Below are 18,698 nucleotides of genomic sequence, written 5' to 3'. Positions count from 1 at the left end.
AAGTGCTTCAAAACTATTTGCACTGGCTTGGTTTCCACTGATTGAATGCAATTATGAATTGACTTCTATGGGATGATAAATCAGAACTTGTGTAAGTGGTTTTCAAAGCTCATCTGTGCAATTTTAGTTTGATGCAGACTTCTACACACATTTTCCCTTAAAAAAAGTTTATGAAAATATTAACTATCATGAAATACCTTCCTGGTTGGCTCATGCCACTGGGAAGAAGCTGCTATTCTTATATTAATAATTCTTCCCAGAATTAATCACTCTTTGTACATTAGAACCAGCAGCTGGAGTGTTTTGAGTGATAATGAAACCTGTAACAAGGCATCTTCAGCCGTCTTTTCAAGACAATAAGGGAATTAAAATTTCAATTTAAATGCAGAGGTTTGAAACACGCTTCACTGGCAAAATTACTTCAATTAATGTGAGTGGAATACAAAGGACAGACTGCAGAAATGTGATGCTGCAACCAGAAATTATGTCATTAATGTGCTTGCATCAACCCAGCACAATGACTGCAAAGGTCTAATTTAAACCGTACATATCACAAAGCTACAGGCTACAATATTAATCAAGTCTCTGATTTCAATGTGACGGATACAGGCTTCTTGTTGGATCATTTTTAGCTTTTCATAAGCCAACAGCAGCTGTTTACCTTGAAGAAAGAAACAAAAGGCCAGACCTATTTGCAGACATTCCCTGTCATGACAATTTAATTATTTTATGCAATACTCGGTTATCATATCAAAAGGAGAAACAAATATCTCACCTAAAAGCCAAGCCTATAGCTACCAGACCAGTCTGATGGTGCAGTAGGAATAGCAGGAGCTGCCAAGAGCAATGGGTCACCATAGAGTTATTTACTCTGGATTTATTAATCTATTCCGAGTAGGGATTAAATTACTAAGCATCTGCATCTGCCTTAAAATAGAAATGCAAAATCTTCTGACAAACAAATCCAAGGAAATCAGGGGGTTTTGAAAGACTAGATTGTTTTGTCTTCACTTTCCTCTGATGTCTTTTAGCAAAGATTTCGATTTAGACCCTTGAGATGCCTAAAGTAGATTTTACTTCTAACAGCACATAACCATGGAGAAAGAAAATGTGATTGTTTTTCATGTGAAGTCCAATGAAAGAGCAATTATAGAGCTTACTACTCAATCTTATATACAAAAGACCAAGTTGAAGATATCTCCAACCTTTTAAGTGCACTTTAAATCCTACCTCCACGAAACTTTTGCATATTGGGATATAAAAATCATTGTTTATTGGGATATGCCAACTCCTCAGAACATGCAAAGTTATACAATGGTAATATCAGAAGTGAAGTTGTTGAAAGAAATAAGCTAACAAATGTAACATATTTCAAATAGTACCAGGACATAGTAAGTGCTCAATACATATTAGCTATTGTTATCATTGTCATTCATTTAATTACTACAAAAACGGAAGGTTAGACACTAGAGAACCTTGCCATTAAGAAATAAATAAACAAATAAATAACCAGAGAAGAAAAAACAGAACAAAGCTCCCACAAAAGAAATATCTTTTTCTCTCTGTAGTGGTATTACAGTCTTCCACATAGTCTCCCATTTAGCTAATGATTTGTGAACTCTGACTATATGAGCTACACTATGCTGGGAACAGGGCAGACAAAAATAAGTAAGACACAACCACTACCCTCAATGACCTACCACACAAACAAAAGGAATTATATTAAAGTGAAACATATGAGCTTATGGAAACATAAAGAAAAGCACCTAGCTATCTGAATATCTGAGACATTCAGAGAGTTGATGAAATTTGAGCCAGGTCTTAAAAAATAAGTCATCACTTTCCAGGCAGACAGTATTGGGAATTAGTTCAGGGAAATATAAGGCCAATTAAAAAAGAAAAATACATCACATCCTTATGCACCAGCAACCAGTAACTAGAAACCTTAATAAATAAATAGCTACTGTTTTAAAAGACAACAACAAAAAAATAAAATACCCAGAAATAAATCTAACAAAATACATGTGATACCTCTAAGGACTATATATATTGCTAAGCATTATTAAAGGACACAAATGAAGATTTTAATAAATGAAAGGAATATTATGTTCACAGATAAGAAGACTTAACATTGCAAAGATAATTCTCCTAAATTCAATCATTAGCTATTGAAGGTTCAAGTGTTTCTCCAGCCTCAGCCTCCGAGCTAGCTGGGATTACAGGCATGCACCACCACACCCATCTAATTTTGTATTTTTAGTAGAGATGGAGTTTCACCATGTTGGCCAGGATGGTCTCAATCTCCTGACCTCACGTGATCTGCCCACCTCAGCCTCCCAAAATGCTGGGATTACAGGCGTGGGCCACCATGCCTGGCCACAAAGACAATTTTGAATAGCAAGATGAGAGAATCTCTTCACTTCTTATCAAGATATATTATAAAGCTACAGGAGTTAAAATAGCATGGTTTGGGTGCAGGTACAAATAATACCATTAAACAAAATAAAGAGCTCAGAAACACATCCACGCATATGTGAAAACTTGCTGTGTGACCAAAATGGCATCATGAATCAGTAGAAAAAGGATTCAATAAACAGCCTGAGCCAACTGACTATATAGAAGAAAGATAAAATTAGATTCTCAGTTGATACCATATATAAAAATGGACTTTCAATGGGTTAAAGAAGAAAACATAGGAGATTCTCTTATGACACTGGGATGGAAAAAAATTTTCTTGCATCAAAAATCACATAACAGGCCGGGCACAGTGGCTCACGACTGTAATCCCAGCACTTTGGGAGGCCAAGGCAGGCAGATCACTTGAGGTCAGGAATTCCAGACCAGCCTGACCCAACATGGTGAAAACCCATCTCTACTAAAAATACAAAAATTAGCCAGGTGTGGTGGCACACATCTGTGATCCCAGGTACTCGGGAGGCTGAAGCAGGAGACTCACTTGAACCTGGGAGGCAAAGGTCGTGGTGAGCTGAGATCACGCCACTGAACTCCAGCCTGGGCAACAGAGTGAGACTGTCTCAAAAAAAAAAAAAAAAAAAAAAAAAAAAAAAAAAAAAAATCACATAGTAAAAAATACTGAGAAATTGAGAAATTGTTTTGCATTACAATTTTTAATTTCTTTATAACAAAGACACTATAAACAAAGGAAAAAGATAAATCCCCAACTGGGAGAAGATATCTAACACACAAGAAGAGTTAATATCTAGAATATATAAACAACCAAACAGAAAATGAAACAAAACCTCCGGAAAATGTGTCTTACAAACTCACTCTTTTCTGGACATGACTGTTCTTCCTCCCTATTCCACGCCCCCTGCCCCAACCAGATAGTTTTATTGATCAACCTGGCTCAATCTAGCTCCTAACCCTAGATTTCTGAATTATGAAAAAAAAAAAAAGATTATTTTCTTCTGTAAAGGCGGAAAGATGTAGACATAGCCTATGCCCCGTTTTCCCTCAATACCCAACCTCCTCCCTCACACATGAAAAGACCAGTCTTCAGTAGAACAACGAAGAGGGCATGCAGAGAAAACACATAGGTGACATTCCACATACACGCCTATTCCTTTGGCAGACTGGTTACATGAGTCGAACAATTATTTTTACTTAAGCTAGCTAGAGTTGAATTTCTGTAACTTACAACCAAGAATTTAAAGAAGTTATTTAATGAGTCTTGAGGAAAATATGTCAGAAAAAAAGGGACAGTATTCATTATTGATTAGCCCTTAAGTAAATAAATTAGCCCTTAAGTACAAAGATCGTAACACAAAAATCTGAAATCCTAAAATGAACATAATTAACACAGAAATAAATTCTAACAACCTATTTTAATCTGTGGTACTTACTTAAAAGCAAGCCCACTCCAAAAAATCGTGATTCAAATAGATGTATATTTGCTACACAAATGTATACATGCTTATCTATTCTGATTGCTTAATCTTGATAATATAGGGCAAGTATGCATTCATAATGCATAAATCAACATTAAAGGTGAAAAGTAATTTTTTTCTATCAGACACCCTATAGTCATTATTATTAAAGAAGCTGCCACTTTGAATAAGATCCTGAAAATAACCAATTCTTTTGTCACTCCCAAGAGTCAATCTTTTTTTGTTGTTTCTTGGGGTTCTTTTTGAGACAGAGTCTTGCTCTATCACCCAGGCTGGAGTACAGTGGCATGATCATGACTCACTGCAGCCTCAAACTCCCAGCCAAAGGCCAACCATTATTAATCTCCTTCCACTGTGGAAACTGACTATTCAGTCTTATCACATAACCAGATTTTAATATCTGATAGAAGATCACGGCACTTCTCACTCCTTGGTTACCAAATTTCCTTAAAAAGCTTCTTATGAAGGACTTTCAGCAAAATTCTTCTTGGAAGTCTGAATGAATTAGAACCACTTAGAGCATTTAATCTGTGTCCCTACCAATTCCCCTCATTGTTTTTTCCAGTGTTAAAGCCAATCTAATTTGGTGAAACAAAGGTAAAGGACTTCCACCTACTGTGGGGAAGAAAAAAAAACAACAATTCAAATACAGCCCATCTGCTGCTGAGAGCCCCTATAGAGAACTTCCTTAACCAACTCTGAATGAGATGGAAGTGGGACTAGGTGGGTAGAAGGGAAGGGAGAAAGAGCAGCCCTCTCTAAGAGCCACAGGACTTGGGAAAGTTGGGATTATTAGGGAGCAAACTCTGTATTTCTATTTTTTATTCATCTTCTTGACGCTCAGCCACATGAACCACCAATTGCATCCTTCTGGGAACTTTCAGCAATTCAAAAAGGAGCATACACAATGGACTAAGATAGAGGCTAAAGGCTAGATTGTGGAGTACTCTTGCTCAATAAAGTTGCTTCCAGTACTAGTCTCCCAAAATTTTATTTCTTATCAATTTCAAGGAAAAGAACAAAGCCCTAATGTAAAAAGTCCTTCAAAAAATGTGTGGAACACTAGTCTATAAATCTTCAGAAGTTCTGTCTCATGTAGATTTCATTCTTTAAAATTGGATTCATTAACTATCTTCCTCTGAAGCTAAAAAACACCTCTCATTACCATTCTAACCTGATTTAAGTACTGGCTTCTTACTATTATATTTCTTGCCATTGTTACAAAGACAGATAATACATAAATAATAATCACCTACCATTACAAACACTGGAATTAGAAAGAGAAATAGCCAGGCTTCACCTGCAAGGGCTCATGAATCCCAAGAGGGCAGTTTGTAATGTGCTATATGCATTACAGGATTCAGAGAGAACAAAAGAGAGTGCTTTTACATCTTAACAAAAATTACCCTCAGCACAGGCTGTTCTCTTACCAGCATGTCAGTGGCACTGAGATAGTGCTTGCTGGCCATGCACTGTTCCAGCTTTTGAGGCACTTGCTTGATATTCTCAATTTCATCCAGCAAGTTCAGGACATGCTTATGCTCAATTCCTTCAATCCATAGTTTCCGAAGCTCATCCCGTTTACAGTGCAGCAGCATCTTGCATGAAAGTAGGTTCTCTTTTACCTACAATAAAACAGATTCAGTCTTGGGTCAGTCCGGTCTTGCCAGTCTAAACCTATAATCTGGTTAGTAGTCTTCACTGGTACTACTGTATGCAGCAGTTCCTAATTCCCACTGCCACTTACTCTCCTTGGTCTGCCTCCAAAATTCTAATCCTGGTTCTGACATAGCCTCACTTGGGCACATCTCCACCTCTCTCTAATTTCTCTCCCATGAAATGAGAAAACTACTCCCAACCTACCTTTGAGTAAATCTAGAAAAAATTACTAAAGAGGAAGCACTCTGAAAATATGAAGTAACTCATAAATATTAATATATCTAAAAGGAGAATGATCAGTGTGAGAGTCCGTGCTATTATACCTTCCCCAATGCTTGCAAACTTCCTATCCAGCTGATAGGTTCACTTGGTCCAAGCTTCTAGCTCTAGAACTCCAGCTAAAGTTTAAAACCAAGAAACTGGGTGCTAAACCTAACTAAAATAAAAGTAATCCAGCTTCCAAAAGAGAGTAGGCACATCCAGAGATAATCTGAAAATAAAACTACATACGAAGGCTTTTTTGCCTTGCATTCTGAATATTAGATATTAAATAAGACAATCTCCACAACCTGTAGATCTGCACAGTATAGTGACTAGCATAGGCAAAACATGACAAAATAAAAGGGAGAGGAGAGGAATGGAGGAGGTACTTGTGATGCATGTGATAGGAATAGGTTTTTATTTGCTCCCCTAATTGAAAATTTTCCATTGTTTCAACATGGAAAAATTTTAAAAACCATGATCTTTCAAAATTCACAGAACTACTTTCATATATTTTTGATAGTCCTCACATGTATTTTTATTTAAATTTGAGTTTAATATTTCTTTACAGTTTTGTTTCTGGCTTTTGAGGTAAAATTCATCCATGAATGCATCTCAAGTATACCACGTGGTAAGTTTTGGCAAATGCACCCACCTGTATAATCCAAACCTTCATCAATACATGGGACATGTCCATCAGCACAGAGTCTACCATATTTTTGATAACTGAAAATCTGTATTGTTCTTCTACAAGATTTGGTGTGGTGATGAAAATATTCACTGACACTATGCCTCAGGTGATTACAAAACTAAATTTAAACATTCATCCAACAAGTATGGAAAATATGAGGACAAAATGCTAAGATTAAGAGGTTTCTTGAGAAAGCACCTAATCCCTTCCTACAACTTCATGACAACACCTAAATCATGCTTCTATGAAACTCCCCCATGTTAAAAAAAAAAAAAAAGTATGGAATAAGAACACCTTGTAACCTCTCTTAATAAGTATAATAGGCCGGGCGCAGTGGCTCACGCCTGTAATCCCAGCACTTTGGGAGGCCGAGGCGGGCGGATCATGAGGTCAGGAGATCGAGACCATCCTGGCTAACACAGTAAAATCCTGTCTCTACTAAACAAAATAAAGAAAATTAGCCAGATGTGGTGGCGGGCACCTGTAGTCCCAGCTACCTGGGAGGCTGAGGCAGAAGAATGGCGTGAACCCAGAAGGCGGAGCTTGCAGTGAGCCGAGATCGCGCCACTGCACTCCAGCCTGCGCAACAGAGCAAGGCTCCGTCTCAAAAAAAAAAAAAAGTATAATAGACTGATTATGAATTTAGGGGGTCATAGACCTCTTTGTAAATCTGATGAAGATGATTCCAATTATTTCTACTCCCTTCTGCAATCCCACCAAGGTAATAGCAAAGAAATTTTTTTGAAGCATAAAAAGAGAGAACAGAAAGGAACAACAGCAAATAAGAGATGGTAACAAAACTGTGGAAGCTAGCAAGAAGATGGACAGTAGACAACTAAATTAGCAGGCTAGAGAAATCTGAAAACCTTAGCCTGGTGTAGGATTTGCTAACACCAAAAAGGAGGCACCAAGTATACTAATGGCAGGGGTACTGGGTTAAAAGTTTCTATAGGAGTATTTTGAGACCCAAATCCCCATAAAGCCACACACATGGGTAATTTCCTCCCCACAGCACTGGCCAAATTGGGAGCAACTGAATTGGACAGGATCTAGACAAGGAAATGCCAGGCATGGTTGAGGGGAAGGCATGAGACACTGCACAGAAAACAGGAAGATGAAGTCAAAGTGGGACCTATTAAACAGTATGATCCTCAGCTCCCATGGACCCTCGGTCTCCGTCAATAGTTAGGCTCCAAAACACTGACAGCTTGCCTTTTCACCCCAACACAGGAGACGTATGGTTTCTCCCTTGGGAAAGTGAACTGGTCCAAGTGAGAAGACCTATACAGATGGTGACATTTGAGGTTTCACTGAAGAAACTGCTAAGTCCCTACCCAATCATTATGGACAAGTTCCATAACATGTTCTGAGCTTCCAATCAGGTTTGTAGTGCCTGCCTCTTACACACAAATGGTTAGCCAAGGATCACCAGACATTCACAGAATGCCTGCAGAATGGAATGAAGGCATCAAAACAGAGAAAATCACCGAAGCAGGACATAAAGGAACAGAAACTATGCAGGAAACAGAATTTTGTTAAACTATAATTAACATCCTTAGGAAAAATAAAAGAAGCTATTACATCAATTAACCAAGGACAGGACGATATAAACATTTTCAAGAAATGAAAAACAACTCTTAGAAATTAAAATAGAAATTTTAAAACTCCAATAGAAAGGTTAGAAGGTATCCTTGAGGAAATCTCCAAACAGGAAAACACCAAAAAATGAGATAGGAGGTAAAACAAAACAACGGGATTGATCCAAAAGGTCCAACACTTAGCAGATAGGAGTTCCAAGGAAGGAAAAGTGAAACAAATGGAGTAGAGAAAAATAGTTAAAAAATAATTAAGTAATTTTTTTTAAAAAACTGCCTGCTCAGTGCAGTGTCTTACTATAATCCCAGTACTTTGGGAGGCCAAGGTGGAGGGCTGCTGGAGCTCAGGAGTTCAAGACCAACCTTGGCAACACAGGGAGACCCTGTCTCTACCAGAAATTAAAAAATCAGGCGGGTATGGTGGCACATGCCTGTAGTCCCAGCTATTCAAGAGGCTGAGTCAGTAGGATCACTGGAGCCCAGGAGGTTGAGACTGCAGAGAGCCACTGCATCCAGCCTGGACAACAAAGCAAGACTCCAGCTCTTTTGAAAAAAAAAAAAAAAGAAGAAGAAAAAAAAATGCCAGAACATGCCAAAACATGAGTTTTCAGATTGAAAAGGCACACCAAGTGCTCAAGAAAATGGAACTCAAAAAGACCCAAGCCAAGACACATTACTCTGACATGTAAGAACACAAGGGATAAAGAGACAATCATAAAAGCTGTCAAAGAAAAAAAGGAAAAAACAGTACCTATACAAAGGCTTGTGAGTCAGAATGACATCGGATTTCTCTCAGCAGCAACATTAAAAGCTACAAGACAAAGGAATGATATACCTTCAAAATTTTAAGAGAGAAGTATTTCCCAGAACTATCAATCAAGTATGAGGAAAGAATAAAGACATTTTCAGGCTTGCAAGCTCTCAAAAACTCAATTTTATATGCACCATATCTCAGCAAACTACTGAAGAATGTGTTCCACCACTACAAGAGAAAACAAAAGAGAAGAAACAAGGGATCCAGGAAATACAATACAGAAGAAAGGCAACAGGACTATCCAATCAGTAACTCCAGGAAAACAACAACGCAATCGCAGAAGAGAAAACATAATCACAGTATGCTGTATGGCTTAGATGTACATATTAGTGTAGTTATAAAAAGGTAAGCACTGATCATCTATTTAACCAAAACTAGAATACAACTATATAGAGAGGATGAAGGAAGAGGATGTAGTGGGATGGGGAGAGATTGGGAAGGGGGCTAAGTCCTCATCTTCCATAGTTGGAAGTTAATACATAACATTTAAAATAAAAAACACAGCACGAACATACTATTAGGAATAGAAATACCTAAAAAAGAAAAACTAAAAGAGTAAAAGTCAGCATCTCTGAGATGTTGGAACTGGGACTGGGGTAGGATGAGGTAGGAGAGTCCAGTCTTTTGTCATCATTTGTGGCTTTATTTGACTTTTAAACATGTCGCTCAGGCTGGGCACGGTGGCTCACACCTGTAATCCCAGCACTTTGGGAGGCCGAGGCGGGCAGATCACGAGGTCAGGAGATCGAGACCATCCTGGCTAACACCGTGAAACCCGGTCTCTACTAAAAATACAAACACAAAATTAGCCAGGCATGGTGGCAGGCACCTGTAGTCCCAGCTACTCGGGAGGCTGAGGCAGGAGAATGGCGTGAATCCAGGAGGTGGAGCTTGCAGTGAGCCGAGATCACACCACTGCACTCCAGCCTGAGCGACAGAGCGAGACTCCATCTCAAAAAAAAAAAAACAAACATATCTCTCAAAGCCATTCCTAAATTCCACTGGAGTTCTTAGTCTCTGAGTTAAGGACTCCAGCTATTAAATCATTCCATTTTAAATCTTAGTTCAAATCTGTTAGAATCTGATTTCTGATATCCTACTCATATCACCTTGCTACTATAGTTCTCAGCTTTTTCCTCTATGTGTAATGGTTACTATGGAAACAGTTAAAAATAAATCTTATGTTACACAACACCCAACTAGGCTCCTCATCAAGAGTCAGGGACAAACTTACAGGGTGTCAGTAAAGCTTGGCAAACTCCTATCTGATTGGAAAAAGACAATTGCGTCACTTCACACTAGGATATGTACAATGCAATCAGCTCACTTCTCACTTTTGCTTACTACATGGAAGGAAAAATGAAATAGAATTTGTAGGGGGTAACAAATTAGCATCAGGCTGTGTAGAAAATGACCACACCAAAATTCTCTAAACCGAGGTAACAAAGCTACAGACCAAAGAAACTACAGGAACTTTTAATACTTAATTGCCCTGAGGCTTCTGCTTTATGATTAGAAACTCACAGTCATGAAAAATGTTATTTGAGAACATGGGGGATAGGGTCAGTCAGCCACAAAAAGGAAGAAACAATGAAGAATCTCAAAAACATTATGCCAAGCAAAAGAAGCTAGACACAAAAGAGGGAATAATGTACGAAGTTCCGGAATAGGCAAAACTAATCGGTAGTGCCAGAATTCAAATCAGTAGTTGCTTGGAGCAGGATGTGAGAGAGAACTGACCGTAAACAGGCAGGAGAGAACTCTGGGGTGATGGTAACACATTCAGTGATATATACCTTTTCCAAAACTCATTGCACTGCACTCTGAAAATATGGCATTTTACTGTACGTAAACTATACCTCAATGAAGATGGAAAATACAGCCACTGTGGAAAATAGTATGGAGTTTCCTCAAAAAATTAAAAAATAGAACTACCATAGGATCCAACAATCTCACTACAGGGTCTATATCAAAAGGAATTGAAGTCAATATGTCAAAAAGATATCTGCACTCACATGATCACTGCAGCGTAAGTGTCCATCAACAGACGAATGGATAAAGAAAATATGGTATAAGCACAATGGAATACCATTCAGCATTTAAAAAGAAGGAAATCTGTTTGGGCATGGTGGCTTACACCTGTAATCCCACCACTTTGGGAGCCTGAGGTGGGTAGATCACTTGAGCCCAGGGGTTTGAAACCAGCCTGGGCAACCTGGTGAAAACCCATCTCCACAAAACAATTAGCTGGGCATAGTGGCATGCACCTGTGGTCCCACATAGCAGAGGGACTGAGGTGGGAGGATTGCCTGAGCTCAGTAAATCAAGGCTACAGTGAGCCGAGATCGCACCATTTACTCCAGCCTGTACAACAGCGTGCGACCCTGTCTCAAAAACAAAAGGAACTCTTGTCATTTACAACAACACATATGAACCTGGAAGACATTATGTTAAGTGAAATCAGCCAGACACAGAAAGATGAATATTGCATCATCTCCCTTACATGTAGAAACTAAAAAAGTCAAACTCATAGAAGCAGAAAGTAGAGCAGTAGTTACCAGGGGCTCAGGGTGAGGGGACAGGTTGAGAAGATGTTGGTCAAAGGATACAATACTTCAGTTAGACAAGAGAAGTAAGTTCAAGAAACCCATTGTACAACATGGTGACTACAGTTAATAACAATGTATTATATGCCTGAAAATTGATGAAAAGGTAGATTCTAAGTATTCTCACCACAAATAACTGATAAGCATGTGAGGTGAAGTGTATGTTAATTAGCTTGGTTTAGCCATTCCACAGTGTATACATATTTCAAAACATCATGCTGTCTACTACAAATATATGTAATTTTTATTTGTCAATTTTTCAAAATTAAAAAAAGGTTTTTTTAATAGGAAGAAACAGGGCTATACCCATCAATGAATAACATTCAAATGTTAGAAAAGTACCAAATTACACTGAAACATTTATTTCTCAAAACTCTGTTCTACTTTTATAAATGTGATGACAGTATTTTCATTTCATTCTATTTAATTTATAAGTATAATTAAGATTGAAAAATTATGTTACTATTTCTTCCTGAAACAAATGCGTGAAAAGTCAGGTTGTTCAAACCACGATATCAAGTCAGAGACAAATTTCCTTTGCTTTCTCAGAGTTTTAGTAACTTCACAGTTGCTCATAATCACCTGTTCAGCAATAGCTAGAATTTCACAAAATCTGCAAGTCACCCTAACTAGAGACTATTACAAAAGAGAAAAGAAGGAAAACAGGGCCCAAGAGGCTATTGTGAATAGAAATGTGAGATGATACAGACAGCAGAGAAGTTGAGATTTTTGCAGCCCTCTCTTGGAAAAGATAAAGGGGTGAGAAAAGCTAAGTGGAGCTTTGAATAAAACTGCCTTAGCATTTGTGAGAGGAAGACCAGAGATATATATAGTGAGAGGGGCTGATGGACACAGGCCTGGGGAAGACCATAACTTTTAAGTCATAAAATCAGAAAAGTACTGAATTTGTCCAGGCGTGATCGCTCTCGCCTGTAATCCCAGAACTTTGGGAGGCCAAGTAGGGCAGATTACCTGAAGTCAGGAGTTCAAGACTAGCCTGGCCAACATGGTGAAACCCCATCTCTACTACAAATATTAGCCAGGTGTGGTTGTGGGTGCCTATAATCCTAGCTACTTGGGAGGGTGAGGCAGGAGAATCACTTGAACCCGGGAGGCGGAGGTTGCAGTGAGCCAAGATCACATCACTGCCCTCCAGCTTGGGCAACAGAGCAAGACTCTTCCCCAAAAAAAAAAAAAAAAAAAAAAAAAACATAAAAGAAAAGTACTGAGTTTGGGTCAAGGAAAAGATAAGGAAGGGAGGGAATGCCTCTGAGAATGCATATTATCTGTAATAAAATACAACAATGTGCAAACAACTCATTGAAACTACAGACTAGAAATATCCTAAAAAGTTATCTATGAGGCAAGGATAGTAAATGAAAATTAATGTGTTGACATTATTCTTAATTTTAAAAGTATAAAATACTGAGATGTCTTCTTTGCTTTTGTTGAATTTTGTTGGCGAAAGTAAATCTACATATAAGCACTATCATAGGTTTTCTCCTGCCATAAGAGACCAACCCAATTTTTTCCATGGAGTCTTATAGAAAGCACCTGGAAAGAACGAACCTCGGAAATACCATTCATTATTCTGTTTAAAAGCCTTTTAGAACTACAGATCATTTTTAAATTATCTTCAAACTTGTACTGTCTGTGCTTTCTTTCCCCGAGTTTTTTCAGCTGCCACTCTAAGTTCTGAAATTCTGAGAGGCTCCCCTCAACGCTTTCCAATACCTTCCTTTGAGCTGCAGAGCCTGAATACAGTACACAAATACACACAAATATGAACTTAATGGAAAGATCACCTCATGGTTCCAGCGACTGCATTAATCTGCTCTAGAGTGCTGCACACATTTAAACTTATATCTCATTATTACCCACTGTTTAGCATGTCCATTTCTATAAACCAAAGGCCTTCTTCCCTTTCTCATACAAGCAGCTAGAATTTTCCATCTTATATTTGGGCTGTAAATAACTTCCTACCAAACCATGTTGTTCTACTAGGACATTTTTTATATTAAGGCTATTCCTCGTTCTAATTCTACCTTTCAAGGTATAATCGCATTTAAAAGCAGAATTATTTTAGGTATCTATTAAATAATGAATGTTTCATTACTCAATGATTAAGCCCTAACAACTTCACTTGAATAATCATGTACAGTTATTTCTCATTATAGGCAAGAAAAATGAGATTCAGAGCTTGATCTAGCACCAATAGGGTGGTCAAAATTGGGACGAAATGTTAAGTGTTGGCCGGGCACAGTGGCTCACGCTTGTAATCCCAGCACTTTGGGAGGCTGAGGCGGGTGGATCACGGGGTCAGGAGATCGAGACCACGGTGAAACCCCATCTCTACTAAAAATAGAAAAAAAAAAAATTAGCCGGGTGTGGTGGCGGGCGCCTGTAGTCCCAGCTACTCAGAGAGGCTGAGGCAGGAGAATGGCGTGAACCCGGGAGGCAGAGCTTGCAGTGAGCCGAGATTGCGCCACTGCACTCCAGCCTGGGCGACAGAGCAAGACTCCGTCTCAAAAAAAAAAAAAAAAGAAATGTTAAGTGTTTGTGTGCATATCACAACAAAGCCAAGTATCTCCCTTCAACCTACCCTGCTCCAGTGATAAGCATTAGACTACTTTGTAACTTTAAAGAAATCTGAGGTCATCTCATTCGCCTAGTACACCATAGAGAAACATACCAATTCATTTGGCCCAAGTCCCCAATTTGTATCAACTCATATCCATCTATTTTGGTGTTGCTGCTATAATAAGCTGGTCGGTCATTATTATGAGAGAGACTGGCAGAACCTATGGAATTGGAGGTTTAACAATGCAATAACATCTCATTTTGAGAAATTTTACAATGCATTCAAAAGTAATAGAACCGCCCAGTTATTTTGCTTATTGTCCACATTACTTGACCTGATATTTGTACATGGTATCAAAGCTGAGCCTATGAGCCTTCTGTTGAGACCTCATCTCTACAAAAAAAAATTTTTTAATTAGCTAGGCATGGTGGCGAGCACCTGTAATCCCAGCTACTCAAGAGGCTGAGGCAGGAGAATCCCTTGAGCCCAGGAGTTTGAGGCTGCAGTAAGCTGATGGCACCACTGGACTCCAGCCTAGACAACACAGTGAGACCCTATCTCCAAAATAAATCAATAATTAATTTTTTTAAAAAAAAGCTTGGACCATCAGGGAAGAAAATTAAATCCATCTGTCAGCTCACTTCTATCCTCAAAAATATAGAATCTACCAATGTAATATAAATCAATATATAAAAGTAATGTCAAAAAATGAGACATGTAGGCCAGGCACAGTGGTTCACACCTGTAATCCCAGCACTTTAGGAGACCCAGGCAGGAGGATCACTTGAGGCCAGGAGTTTGAGACCATCCTGGGCAACACAGGGAGACCCAGTCTCTGCAAAAAAATCAAATATTAGCCAGGCATGGTGGAACGCACCTATGGTCCCAACTACTCAGGAGGCTGACGCAAGAGGATCACCTGAATCTGGGAGGTCGAGGCTACAGTGATTCATGATGGTGCTACTGCACTCCAGCCCAGGTGATGGAGAGAGACCCTGTCTCAAATGGGAAGCATAAACAGTTCTGTGGTCTCAAGCTTTAAAAGGTGACAATGCACAAATATGAACATCTTCATCTGCCTTGGTCCCCAGTGAAATCTATTCCCAGCACAGCAGCTAGAGTGGGCCTTTTAAGATGTTAGCCCCACATCATGTTATTCCTGTGCTCAAAGCATTACAGTCATTTTTCCCATTATACTGATAGTTAAAATCAATGTCTTTCCAGTGACCTACAAGACCCTACGTGACTTCCATCCACCCACCCACCACACCACATGCCCTAGCTCTCTCATCTTTCTCCTGCCACTCTCCGCATGCCTCATTTTGCTTCAGCCTCACCAACCACCTTGCTGCTGCTCCAAACCTCCAATCATGCCCCTGACTTAGGATCTGGGCACCTGCTTCCTTTCTTCCTGGAATGCTCTTCCTGACACTCTCCCTAACCTCCTTCAGGTGTTGGCTCACATGGGCCCTCAGTGAAGCCCTTTCTGGCCAACCTAGCTAAAACAGCAACTCCCTAGTCTCCCCTCCTTGGTGAGTGGGTGCGGGTGTGTGTAGCACTTCTTACCATCTGCTATTATCACACTTTACTTATATATTCACTTATAGTCTGCAGTCTGTCTCCCCTGATTAGAATGTAAACTCCACAAGGACAGAAATGTCTGTGTTTTCTTCACTTCTATACCTGAAAATCTAGAACAATCCTCAGCACAAAGCAGACACTCCATGCACAGAGACTACATAAATGTTGTTCAACATTATCTATTTGTTCATTTTCTATCCTCTCATTTGCACATAAGCTCCATGAGGACAGGAACTGGTGTTTACCATTTGTGCAGCCCTAGCACCTAAAACACAATGAGCAACATAGCGGGCACTCAACAGATATTTGCTGCATGAATCCTTATTCTTTTGGCAGAGAACAGAAAGAAAATTTCAACTCAGATCTACACATTCTCAACATCTTGCTTGGCTCTGAGATAACGTAGCCCAATCGTTACTGAATCATCCATGTTTTCACTTTAAAAAAATACATACCTATATTTCATATATAATCCAAAGTGCAATTAAAAGCCAAAAATGACAGGAAAAGATTAGTGAGAAAACATCAGTGTTTCCTTGGTGATAAGAAATGGACTGTCATGGTACAAAATTGTCAAAAACAAATTCATTTTCATTTTCCCCCAACACTTTTATTTTCCCATTAATCAATTATTAAAGGCTCTTTTGAAAAGAGTTTTGACCCTTTATTTCTCTACCCAATATTGAAGCTAATTCATAACCCAGAATAATATGACATTTACTTTTGTGACAACTATCAGATATAATAAAGTTTTCATTGTTATTTTCTTTTGCTCAAAACTCTGGCATACTGAAAATGAGGACGGTAAGAAATGTGGCTACTAAAACAAATGTGAAATGATCAAGACAAGGCTCTTTTTCAATATCAGGCGAACATTCTTTATTTGCAGCTAAGATGCTATCGACTCAGAATGATGGGAAGCAAAGCAGAAATCACTGCTGGTGCTTCCCATGAGATTAGGACAAAGTCTTTTCAGTCAATCAGACTAATCAGAAAACACAAATACCATGAGGTCCTTCACCTTTGCTGTGATTACCCGAGGCAAAGCCAGAAGGTCAGCAGCTCTATACATTCATTGACCCCTCTTGAGCTTAGTATATTGGGTCAAAATGGACTACAGTTTACTTTAAATCTAGAGCAAGTGATCTATAACTTTACCTAGTTTCACAGATAAATCCATAGGATGAACTCAGCACTTGTAAAGGCAAAGAATTATAGTATTCCTTTCAAAAATGCCCAGTTATAGCCAGGCATGGTGGCACATGCCTGTAATCCCAGCTACTCGGGAGGCTGAGGCAGGAGAATCGCTTGAACCTGGGAGGCAGAGGCTGCAGTGAGCCAAGATCACACCATTGCACTCCAGCCTGGGCAACAAGAATGAAACTCCGTCTCAAAAAAAAAAAAAAAAAAAAAAAAAAAAATGCCCAGTTAATTTTAAAATGTAAAGAGGTCAACATATGGCTTCCAAAAAGGTTAAGAGCATACTGATTCTGGAACTAGACTCTTAGAAGCTGAAAGTCATATATCATCAGTACTTATAGAAGCATAATTTATGTATCTGCTTACAAAATCATAATATAAGTCTAATGGACAGAAAACAAAACATGAAGATGCCATATGCACAGCTGTTACTGGGCAGATACAGGCCAGCCAGTCCCCTAACCAATCTCATAGCACAGGGCAGTGAATTTTAAACCATGGTCTATGCATCCCTCAGTCCCACAGTGGTGGGGGGAACCAAGTATGATGCTTTGGACCTCTCACCCCAAAACCAAAGAAGAGGAGAGCACTGCCTCTCTTAATGACTGACATGCTGGTATTCTGCAAAATATCACATTAAAAAAAAAAAAGTTTCTGCTGCTTTAAAAATGCCTGAAAATCAGCAACAAAGGCTTTAGAATCAGGGAGATTAGCGTTTAAATTCTAAATTCATTGAGATGATTGGACATAATCATCCCTTGCAAAGAATCAGTGTTCAATAAGTGGTGGCAATTATTATTTATCACAGAGTAGTACTAAATGGTATTAAAGGAGTGATCTCAAAAATACAGCTAAAAACCACATAACTATAATGTTATACTACATAACCCTTATTTGATCAGTTCATCCTTTGGCCAATTATGAAAATACTCCTTACAAACCCATTTTATCCTTTAGGTACTAAAGGCATAGTACCCAAGAACCAAGAGTTTTCTCAAGGACCTACAGCAGAAGGAAGAAAGTGGGGGAGCAAGGAGGCGTAGGACAAGAGAGACAGAGGGAGAAAGAACGTGGGAGAAGGAAGAAAGGAAGGAGGAGAAAAAGGGAGAAAAATAACAAATAAAAGAAAAACTGTTCCAAAACATGAAAACTACAAAATAAAAATTAATACACATTAGTCACAATCAAAGCATGATATTCAAGAATTTTGGTTTTTTGCCAGACATGGTGGGTCACACCTATAATCCCAGCACTTTGGGAGACTCAGGCAGGAGGATTGCTTGAGCCCAGGGGTTCAAGGCTTCAGTGATGCACCACTGCATTCTAGCCTAGGCAACAGAGCAAGGCTCCAACTCTAAAAAAAAAAAAAAAAAAAAAAAAAAAAAAAAAAAATGTTTTCATGAACATTTCATTTTATGTTTAAATAATTTGTAGGCTAAATTTTCTTCACTTCACAAAAAATACCAAGAATGCACAATAAATGCAGGCAAGTCATAACCAACTTCAATGTAGGAGACATTCTCTCTTCTGTGGTTTGGATTCCGATAAAAGGGTATTCGACTGGCTGCCCTCCAATTCATGTGAGTGTAAATAGGTCAGCCACTAAGATTCAGAATAGGCATTGACTCAACAGTCAGAATATTATGCTTTATTGTTTATATGTGTGAAATACAGGAATAACTGCTAGAATGAGAATGGAGAATACAAGGGCCACTACGCCTTCTAGTTTGTTAGGGATGGATCGTAAGACACAAGCAAATGGAGGCCATCTTGCTTGTCTCATTCCACACTGCAGTGAAAAA

General features: G+C 38.8%; 1 protein-coding gene across 4 annotated transcripts in view; it reads right to left on the bottom strand.

The window, feature by feature from the left end:
* The window catches only part of EXOC4 (exocyst complex component 4), an 830,711-nt gene that overhangs the window by 788,759 nt on the left and 23,254 nt on the right, over nt 1–18,698 (bottom strand). For 3 of the 4 annotated variants that reach the window (XM_055284061.2, XM_063642266.1, XM_055284062.2), the window contains exon 3: nt 5,339–5,533. The exons of the other annotated variant lie outside the window; for it this stretch is intronic. In XM_055284061.2, the coding sequence (XP_055140036.1) occupies nt 5,339–5,533 (195 nt within the window). The remainder of the gene's footprint in view (nt 1–5,338; nt 5,534–18,698) is intronic. 4 annotated transcript variants of the gene reach the window in all.

The sequence above is a fragment of the Symphalangus syndactylus genome, chromosome 6 (genome assembly GCF_028878055.3).
Source record: "Symphalangus syndactylus isolate Jambi chromosome 6, NHGRI_mSymSyn1-v2.1_pri, whole genome shotgun sequence".
NCBI lineage: Eukaryota > Metazoa > Chordata > Mammalia > Primates > Hylobatidae > Symphalangus > Symphalangus syndactylus.
The sequence above is the reverse complement of the archived record's forward strand: the minus strand, read 5'-3'. Positions and strand labels throughout refer to the sequence as shown.